Here is a 10,311-nt window from a genome sequence, read left to right as displayed (position 1 = left end):
AACTCTGTCTGGTCCACATAATTATTACTGACTTAGCCCCCAGGTACCTATCTAATTATTTAACTTATATTAGAGATGTCCACCAATACATTACCAAAGCCAGACTCTGATAGTGCCTGTTTTAAATTGGCAGTTTATTTAACCCCAAATGCCAGTACTGGAATAATTGTGTTGAACACATTATGTTAATTTAATCCGTTTTAGCGTTTGAATTATTTGAGTGAGGAAAAGTGGCAACAACACACACGTAGATACTTATTCACAATCTACGTGAAAATCTAACTCTGTTTACATTTTAATTCTAATCCAAATGCCATTTTAGTGCCTTTGGAGCAGTGTTGCAGTTTACATATTGAATGATTTCTTGATGCGTAGCAAGCAGAACGTTTTGGATGGCTTTTGTTTCCCTTGTTGGTGGGTGAAATAATATTGATGCACCGTGTGCATTCTGGACTCTCAGTGTTCTTTCTGTACTGCTTGGAAGCTGACATTTGAGACAAGCTGCGAATCTGTGCGTCGTTGTAAGCTCAGATTTGAATGCGTGTTTGTGTTATTAGACTGTACTGTATGTCATTTGTTGGAAGTGTTTCATTTAAATGTCCCACGTTAGCTAGCTTCGTAGTTAGTCTGCTCTGGACCTTGCAGTCATTCATTATCAAAGTAGCTAGCATCAAGCTAGCTCAGGGTAGCTGTTTCTAGCAGGTTCCCTCCCACCCATTCAGTTACTTTTGTCAGAGGTTCCCACCGTAGGGAAGACTAGTTTATTTGGCTAACCAAATGAATACATGTTTACCAGACACACGTCTTTGCAGCATTTTAATTGACAGCTTCTGGCTAGCAAGCTAGCTAGCCAGCTACCACTGGAAAGGTGAGTGACAGCTAACAGTTAGCTGCTAGCTAACTGCAGTGCATAACAACATAAATTTTAGCCACACCGACTAAGAAGATTGTGTTTCCAAACAATGTATTATGTCTCTTGTTGACATAGTGAATACAAGATCGTTAACACACTCTCCTTAGTCGGTAGCTATGGCGACGTCAATTTGAGCTTTTACAGGGCACTTTAATGAGCCGCAGATTGCCTCTGGCTGAGGGCTGGACAATCCATTTAGCTGTTGGCCTTGTCTTTTAGTTCTGTGTTCCGGCACGGACTGTATTTAATCTGTCTAACAGATAGCAGGGCTGTATTTCACCTGTCTAACAGATAGCAGGGCTGTATTTCACCTGTCTAACAGATAGCAGGGCTGTATTTCACCTGTCTAACAGATAGCAGGGCTGTATTTCACCTGTCTAACAGATAGCAGGGCTGTATTTCACCTGTCTAACAGATAGCAGGGCTGTATTTCACCTGTCTAACAGATAGCAGGGCTGTATTTCACCTGTCTAACAGATAGCAGGGCTGTATTTCACCTGTCTAACAGATAGCAGGGCTGTATTACACCTGTCTAACAGATAGTGTATATCAATGATGTTGCTCTTGCTGCTGTTGACTCTCAGATCCACCTCTACGCAGACGACACCATTTTGTATACATCTGGCCCTTCATTGGACACTGTGTTAACAAACCTCCAAACGAGCTTCAATGCCATACAACACTCCTTCCGTAGCCTCCAACTGCTCTTAAACACTAGTAAAACTAAATGCATGCTCTTCAATCGAACGCTGCTGGCACCCGCCCACCCGACTAGAATCACCACTCTCGAAGGGTCTGACCTAGAGTATGTGGACAACTACAAATACCTAGGTGTCTGGTTAGACCGTAAACTCTCCTTCCAGACTCACATTAAGCATCTCCAATCCAAAGTGAAATCTAGAATCGGCTTCCTATTTCGCAACAAAGCCTCCTTCACTCATGCTGCTAAACATGCCCTCGTAAATCTGACTATCCTACCGATCCTTGACTTCGGCGATGTCATTTACAAAATAGCCTCCAACACTCTACTCAGCAAATTGGATGTAGTCTATCACAGTGCCATCCGTTTTGTCACCAAAGCCCCATATACTACCCACCATTGTGACCTGTACGCTCTTGTTGGCTGGCCCTCACCACATATTCGTCGCCAAACCCACTGGCTCCAGCTCATCTATAAATCACTGCTAGGCAAATCCCCGCCTTATCTTAGCTCATTGGTCACCATAGCAACACCCACCCGTAGTATGCGCTCCAGCAGGTATATCTCACTGGTCATCCCCAAAGCCAACACTCCTTCCAGTTCTTTGCTGCCAATGACTGAAACAAACTGCAAAAATCTCTGAAGCTGGAGACTCTTATCTCCCTCACTAATTTTAAGCATCAGTTGTCAGAGCACCTTACCGATCACTGCACCTGTACACAGCCCATCTGTAATTAGCCCACCCAACTACCTCATCCCCATATTGTTATTTATTTTGCTCATTTGCACCCCAGTATCTCTATTTGCACATCATCTTCTGCACATCTATCACTCCAGTGTTAATACTAAATTGTAAATATTTTGCACTATGGCCTATTTATTGCCTTACCTCCATAACTTACTACATTTGCACACATTGTATATAGATTTTCTATTGTGTTATTGACTGTACGTTTTGTTTATCCCATGTGTAACTCTGTGTTGTTTTTATCGCACTGTTTTGCTTTATCTTGGCCAGGTCGCAGTTGTAAATGAGAACTTGTTCTCAACTGGCTTACCTGGTTAAATAAAGGTGAAATAAAATAAATAAATAAAAATAGCAGGGCTGTATTTCACCTGTCTAACAGATAGCAGGTCTGTATTTCACCTGTCTAACAGATAGCAGGTCTGTATTTCACCTGTATAACAGATAGCAGGCCTGTATTTCACCTGTCTAACAGATAGCAGGTCTGTATTTCACCTGTATAACAGATAGCAGGCCTGTATTTCACCTGTATAACAGATAGCAGGGCTGTATTTCACCTGTATAACAGATAGCAGGCCTGTATTTCACCTGTCTAACAGATAGCAGGGTTGTATTTCACCTGTCTAACAGATAGTCAAACTGTTCTCATCTCTCCAGTCTTCTCTCTGCGTGGGTCTGGCTGATGTCTCTTATACCAACAGACTCCCTTCAATGTCTTCTTCTGACTTCTTTGTGCTCTGATTGGACCACTTAAACACTGCCTGTCTATCTGTTCTGAGCAGTCTCATGTTTCTTAGCAGTGAGGCAGGAGTGTGTATCTGTCACGGTGTCACAACAGCCGTGTGTATCTGTCACGGTGTCACAACAGGAGTGTGTATCTGTCACGGTGTCACAACAGGCGTGTGTATCTGTCACGGTGTCACAACAGGAGTGTGTATCTGTCACGCTGTCACAACAGGAGTGTGTATCTGTCACGCTGTCACAACAGGAGTGTGTATCTATCACGGTGTCACAACAGGAGTGTGTATCTGTCACGGTGTCACAACAGGCGTGTGTATCTGTCACGGTGTCACAACAGGCGTGTGTATCTGTCACGCTGTCACAACAGGCGTGTGTATCTGTCACTGTGTCACAACAGGCGTGTGTATCTGTCACGGTGTCACAACAGGCGTGTGTATCTGTCACGGTGTCACAACAGGCGTGTGTATCTGTCACGGTGTCACAACAGGCGTGTGTATCTGTCACGGTGTCACAACAGGAGTGTGTATCTGTCACGCTGTCACAACAGGAGTGTGTATCTATCACGGTGTCACAACAGGAGTGTGTATCTATCACGGTGTCACAACAGGCGTGTGTATCTGTCACGGTGTCACAACAGGAGTGTGTATCTGTCACGGTGTCACAACAGGCGTGTGTATCTATCACGGTGTCACAACAGGAGTGTGTATCTATCATGGTGTCACAACAGGAGTGTGTATCTATCACGGTGTCACAACAGGAGTGTGTATCTATCACGGTGTCACAACAGGAGTGTGTATCTGTCACGGTGTCACAACAGGAGTGTGTATCTGTCACGGTGTCACAACAGGAGTGTGTATCTGTCACGGTGTCACAACAGGAGTGTGTATCTGTCACGGTGTCACAACAGGAGTGTGTATCTATCACGCTGTCACAACAGGAGTGTGTATCTGGGAATATGGCACTGGCAGGATCTATGTTTGCTCTTGGTATTTTGTAGTTTAAGGTCTTAAAAGGGTGTGTGTGTTTGACCTGTGTGCTTGCGACACATGTATGCGCCTGTGTGTGTGTGTGTGTGTGTGTGTGTGTTAGCTTGCGATACGTGTATCTGACGTGTGTGTGTGTTCCCCAGGTGTGCTGCAGGCAGGTAGATGACATGCAGGGTGAGCCATGGACCAGATCACCTTCCATTATGACACGGTGCTGTCTGACGTTCACCTGTTGCTGCCCAACTCTCGCCACCTCATGGCACGCCTTAACAGCGTAGGACAACCAGGTACTGGCGTGCGTGCGTGTGTGCGTGCATGTGTGTGTGTGTGTGTGTGAGTGAAATGACACAAAATTAAATTATGTAAATGTTGTAATTTAGTTTCAATGTAGGGCTCTCCTGAATGTCAATGGAACTGTCCCAACTCTCTATGGCTGCGTTTACACAGGCAGCCCAATTGGTCTTTTGACCAATCACATCAGATCTATTCACATCATTTCTGTTTCAGAGCTGATCTGATTGTCAAAATAGCAATTAGTTGAAAAAAATATTAGAATTGGGGTGCCTGTCTAAACGCAGCCTGTGTGTCTAGTGTTCATCTCCCGGTTCAGAATCCTGTGGGACGGAGCAAAGCAGGACACCTGTGACCTCGGTTCCCCATGCGGAGGGGAAGAGTTAGACCGCGACACCCAGGAGGAGAAGGGAAGGGGAGATGCTAGGGGGAGTGAGACAGGGGCTGACGGAGTGGAGGACGGAGGGGCTGACGGTGGGGCTGACGGAGGGGCTGACGGTGGGGAGGACGGAGGGGCTGACGGAGGGGAGGACGGAGGGGCTGACGGAGGGGAGGACGGAGGGGCTGACGGAGGGGCTGACGGAGGGGAGGACGGAGGGGAGGATGGAGGGGCTGACGGAGGGGAGGACGGAGGGGTAGAACCACCCCTGGATGAAGATGGAGATCTAGCGGTAACACGCAGGTCAGTAATGTTACGTCTCACCTCCACATCAGTCACCAGTTATTACAGTCAAACCTTCACTTTGTTTCTTATCGCCTTCATTTTATTGTTTTACTAGAAATGTTTTAAGGCCAGTGGATCAATAGAATAGTAGAATACACAAGGTGCTATTTGGACATGTGGTTGGGCACCAGCCGTTTTTCTCTTATGTCAGTCACTGACAGTCACTCAATTAGCTTTCTCTCAGCATTTAATTTTTTTAGATTGGTAAGTTAGTCTAGCCGCCAGCTATTTAAACTTTTAGTAATCATGGTCGAATTACAGACCGGGGGGCCCCCATTGATGTTGTTAGTCACTCTCACTCAGATATCATATTAAGAACAGCAAACAATTCTCTCCACCCTATGGCAGAATGTGTAGAATTGCAGGAAATTAGTGATAAAATAAAAATAGCAAAATCTTCTCTCCGCTCCTTTTTTTAAAGGCCCCACCCCCATCAAAGTTTCCCATCCCTGTTCCAGACTAACCGACTATTGTACATGTCATCCCTGCTCAGACAGAGCCTCCCTGAGAGAGACATGACTAACCGACTATTGTACATGTCATCCCTGCTCAGACAGAGCCTCCCTGAGAGAGACATGACTAACCGACTATTGTACATGTCATCCCTGCTCAGACAGAGCCTCCCTGAGAGAGACATGACTAACCGACTATTGTACATGTCATCCCTGCTCAGACAGAGCCTCCCTGAGAGAGACATGACTAACCGACTATTGTACATGTCATCCCAGCCCAGACAGAGCCTCCCTGAGAGAGACATGACTAACTGACTATTGTACATGTCATCCCAGCCCAGACAGAGCCTCCCTGAGAGAGACATGACTAACCGACTATTGTACATGTCATCCCTGCTCAGACAGAGCCTCCCTGAGAGAGACATGACTAACTGACTATTGTACATGTCATCCCAGCCCAGACAGAGCCTCCCTGAGAGAGACATGACTAACCGACTATTGTACATGTCATCCCTGTCCAGACAGAGCCTCCCTGAGAGAGACATGACTAACCGACTATTGTACATGTCATCCCTGTCCAGACAGAGCCTCCCTAGGATGGACAGAGACAGAGACGTGGTCTACCCCATCATCCTCAGCCAGGCAAGAAGAGAGGAAGAGGAGGAGGAAGAGGAGGAGGAGTGTCCTAGAGACGTCATCAGGATAGGTGAGAAGACGACAAGACTGGTTTCTACCTCTGACTGACCCTGGTCACTACTTTTCTTTTTAGTCCAGTGTAATTCCCGAAGAGCTGAGTGAAGACAGGTCTGAGAGGCAGAAGTATGTGTTGTAACTGTGTTTATGTGAGTTATCACTGTGTTTGTGTGTTATCACTGTGTTTATGTGAGTTATCATTGTGTTTATGTGTGTTATCACTGTGTTTATGTGTGTTATCACTGTGTTTGTGTGTTATCACTGTGTTTATGTGAGTTATCACTGTGTTTATGTGTGAGTTATCACTGTGTTTATGTGTGAGTTATCACTGTGTTTGTGTGAGTTATCACTGTGTTTATGTGTGAGTTATCACTGTGTTTATGTGTGAGTTATCACTGTGTTTATGTGTGAGTTATCACTGTGTTTATGTGTGAGTTATCACTGTGTTTATGTGTGAGTTATCACTGTGTTTATGTGTGAGTTATAACTGTTTGTGTGTTATAACTGTGTTTGTGTGTGTGTTATAACTGTTTATGTGTGTGTTATAACTGTGTTTATGTGTGTGTTATAACTGTTTATGTGTGTGTTATAACTATTTGTGTGTGTGTTATAACTCTGTTTATGTGAGTTATAACTGTGTTGGTGTGTGTGTTATAACTGTGTTGGTGTGTGTGTTATAACTGTTGGTGTGTGTGTGTTATAACTGTGTTGGTGTGTGTGTTATAACTGTGTTGGTGTGTGTGTTATAACTGTGTTGGTGTGTGTGTTATAACTGTGTTTATGTGTGTGTTATAACTGTTTAAATCCAACATATCTCTAACAGAACACACTATGGCCACGCCTTTAGAAGATGTTGGTAAACAGGTGAGTCACTCTTCCACTCTCCCTCTCCCTCGCTCTGTGTCTGTCTCTCTCCCTCGCTCTGTGTCTGTCTCTCTCCCTCGCTCTGTGTCTGTCTCTCCCTCGCTCTGTGTCTCTCTCTCTCCCTCGCTCTGTGTCTGTCTCTCTCCCTCGCTCTGTGTCTCTCTCTCGCTCTGTGTCTGTCTCTCTCCCTCGCTCTGTGTCTCTCCCTCGCTCTGTGTCTGTCTCTCTCCCTCGCTCTGTGTCTGTCTCTCTCCCTCGCTCTGTGTCTCTCTCTCGCTCTGTGTCTGTCTCTCTCCCTCGCTCTGTGTCTCTCTCTCGCTCTGTGTCTGTCTCTCTCCCTCGCTCTGTGTCTGTCTCTCTCCCTCGCTCTGTGTCTGTCTCTCTCCCTCGCTCTGTCTCTCTCCCTCGCTCTGTGTCTGTCTCTCTCCCTCGCTCTGTCTCTCTCTCTCGCTCTGTGTCTGTCTCTCTCCCTCGCTCTGTGTCTCTCCCTCGCTCTGTGTCTGTCTCTCTCCCTCGCTCTGTGTCTCTCTCTCGCTCTGTGTCTGTCTCTCTCCCTCGCTCTGTGTCTCTCTCTCGCTCTGTGTCTGTCTCTCTCCCTCGCTCTGTGTCTGTCTCGCTCTGTGTCTGTCTCTCTCCCTCGCTCTGTGTCTGTCTCTCTCCCTCGCTCTGTCTCTCTCCCTCGCTCTGTGTCTGTCTCTCTCCCTCGCTCTGTGTCTCTCCCTCGCTCTGTGTCTGTCTCTCTCCCTCGCTCTGTGTCTGTCTCTCTCCCTCGCTCTGTCTGTCTCTCTCCCTCGCTCTGTGTCTGTGTCTCTCCCTCGCTCTGTCTGTCTCTCTCCCTCGCTCTGTGTCTCTCTCTCTCCCTCGCTCTGTGTCTCTCTCTCCCTCGCTCTGTGTCTCTCTCTCTCCCTCGCTCTGTGTCTGTCTCTCTCTCTCGCTCTGTCTCTCTCCCTCGCTCTGTGTCTGTCTCTCTCCCTCGCTCTGTGTCTGTCTCTCTTACTCTCTCTCTCGCTACCTTCTTTTTCCTTCCTCTGATATATATAATGTACAGTGCCTTCAAAAAGTATTTACACCCCTTGACTTATTCCATATTTTGTTGTGTTACAGCCTGAATTCAAAATTGATTAAATTGATTTATTTTCTCACCCATCTAGACACAATACCCTATAATGAACAAGTGAAAACATGTTTTTAGACATTTTTGCAAATTTATTGACAAATAAGTTCAAAATATTTCATTTATGTAAGTATTCACACCTAGATGTGCAAAATTTGCCCATTATTATTTTCAAAATTCTTTAAGCTCAGTCAAATTGGTTGTTGATCATTGCTAGACAACCATTTTCAGGTCTTGCCTTAGATTTTCACGTCAAAACTGTAACTCGGCTACTCCGGAACATTCACTGTCTTTTTGGTAAACATCCATAGTGTAGATTTGGCCTTGTGTTTTAGGTTATTGTCCTGATGAAAGGTGTATTAATCTCCCAGTGTCTGGTGGAAAGCAGATTGAACCAGGTTTTCCTCTAGGATTTTGCCTGTGCTTAATTTTTTTATCCTGAAAAACTCCCCAGTCCTTAACGATTACAAACATACCCATAACATGATGCAGCCACCACTATGCTTGAAAATATGGAGAGTGTTACTCAGCAATGGGATTTGCCCCAAACATCATGCTTTGTATTCAGGACAAAAAGGGAATTGCTTTGTCACATTTTTTGCGGTATTACTTTAGTGGCTTGTTGCAAACAGGATGCATGTTTTGGAATATTTTTATTCTGTACATGCTTCCTTCTTTTCACTCTTTTAATTAGGTTAGTATTGTGGAGTAACTACAATGTTGTTGATCCATCCTCAGTTTTCTCCTATTACAGCCATTAAACTCTGTAACTGTTTTAAAGTCACCATTGGCCTCATGGTGAAATCCCTGAGCGGTTTCCTTCCTCTCTGGCAACTGAGTTAGGAAGGATGACTGTATCTTTGTAGTGACTGGGTGTATTGATACACCATCCAAAGTGTAATTAATAACTTCACCGTGCTCAAACGGATATTCAATGTCAGATTTATTTATTTTTTACCCATCTACCAATAGGAGCCCTTCTTAACGAGGCATTGGAAAACCTCCCTGGTCTTTGTAGTTGAATCTGTGCTTGAAATTCACTGCTAGACTCAGGGACCTTACAGATAATTGTATGTGTGGGGTACAGAGATGAGGTAGTCATGTTAAACACTATTATTGCACACAGAGTGAGTCCATGCAACTTATTATGTGACACTATCTCTCCTTTCCTAGGTCTGGCGTGGTGCGTTCCTATTGGCTGATTTAATCCTGTCTCAGCCAACTACGTTCAGAGGAGCCACCGTCTTGGAGTTGGGGGCGGGGACTGGGCTGACCAGCATAGTCATGGCAACGGTGGCCAAAACTGTGTACTGCACAGGTGAGGTACCAACAGGTAAACCAGGGTTCTTCTCCCCTGGGGCCTCATTTATAACAACTGCGTAAATTTCACACTAAATATCTGCGTGCACCATTTCTGAGTAGAATACCCATACTGTAGCCTATACTATACTATAGCCTGTACTATACTGTAGCCTGTACTATACTGTACTATACTGTACTATACTGTAGCCTATACTATACTGTAGCCTGTACTATACTATACTGTAGCCTGTACTATACTGTAGCCTGTACTATACTGTACTATACTGTAGCCTGTACTATACTGTAGCCTATACTATACTATAGCCTATACTATACTGTAGCCTGTACTATACTATACTGTACTATACTGTACTATACTGTAGCCTGTACTATACTATACTGTACTATACTGTACTATACTGTAGCCTATACTATACTGTAGCCTGTACTATACTGTAGCCTGTACTGTACTATACTGTACTATACTGTAGCCTGTACTATACTGTAGCCTATACTATACTGTAGCCTATACTATACTGTAGCCTATACTATACTGTAGCCTGTACTATACTGTACTGTAGCCTATACTATACTGTAGCCTGTACTATACTGTACTGTAGCCTGTACTATACTGTAGCCTATACTATACTGTAGGCTATACTGTACTGTAGCCTATACTGTACTGTAGCCTATACTATACTGTAGCCTATACTATACTGTAGCCTGTACTATACTGTAGCCTGTACTATACTGTACTGTAGCCTGTACTATACTGTAGCCTATACT

The 10,311-nt window shown here is 44.8% G+C and overlaps 2 protein-coding genes across 4 annotated transcripts in view; both read left to right on the top strand.

The window, feature by feature from the left end:
- LOC311103294 (methyltransferase-like protein 22) overlaps positions 1-4,251 on the top strand; it is a gene marked incomplete at its 3' end in the record, with an annotated part of 14,832 nt that extends 10,581 nt beyond the window's left edge. Inside the window, exon 7 of the mRNA XM_084144827.1 lies at positions 4,229-4,251. Coding sequence (XP_084000953.1) covers positions 4,229-4,251 — 23 coding nt within the window. The remainder of the gene's footprint in view (positions 1-4,228) is intronic.
- LOC311103583 (methyltransferase-like protein 22) overlaps positions 449-10,311 on the top strand; it is a 27,702-nt gene continuing 17,839 nt past the window's right edge. Inside the window, exons 1-6 of one of the 3 annotated variants that reach the window (XM_084145174.1) lie at positions 449-521; positions 4,229-4,372; positions 4,677-5,058; positions 6,134-6,258; positions 7,069-7,109; positions 9,397-9,541. In XM_084145174.1, the coding sequence (XP_084001300.1) occupies positions 4,267-4,372; positions 4,677-5,058; positions 6,134-6,258; positions 7,069-7,109; positions 9,397-9,541 (799 nt within the window). In that variant the 5' untranslated portion in view covers positions 449-521; positions 4,229-4,266. Of the gene's footprint in view, positions 869-4,228; positions 4,373-4,676; positions 5,059-6,133; positions 6,259-7,068; positions 7,110-9,396; positions 9,542-10,311 lie in introns of all 3 variants that reach the window. The other 2 variants (XM_084145176.1, XM_084145175.1) reach the window with 2 other exon arrangements.

This window comes from Coregonus lavaretus (genome assembly GCF_964263955.1).
Source record: "Coregonus lavaretus genome assembly, chromosome: 28".
Lineage (NCBI taxonomy): Eukaryota > Metazoa > Chordata > Actinopteri > Salmoniformes > Salmonidae > Coregonus > Coregonus lavaretus.
The sequence above is the reverse complement of the archived record's forward strand: the minus strand, read 5'-3'. Positions and strand labels throughout refer to the sequence as shown.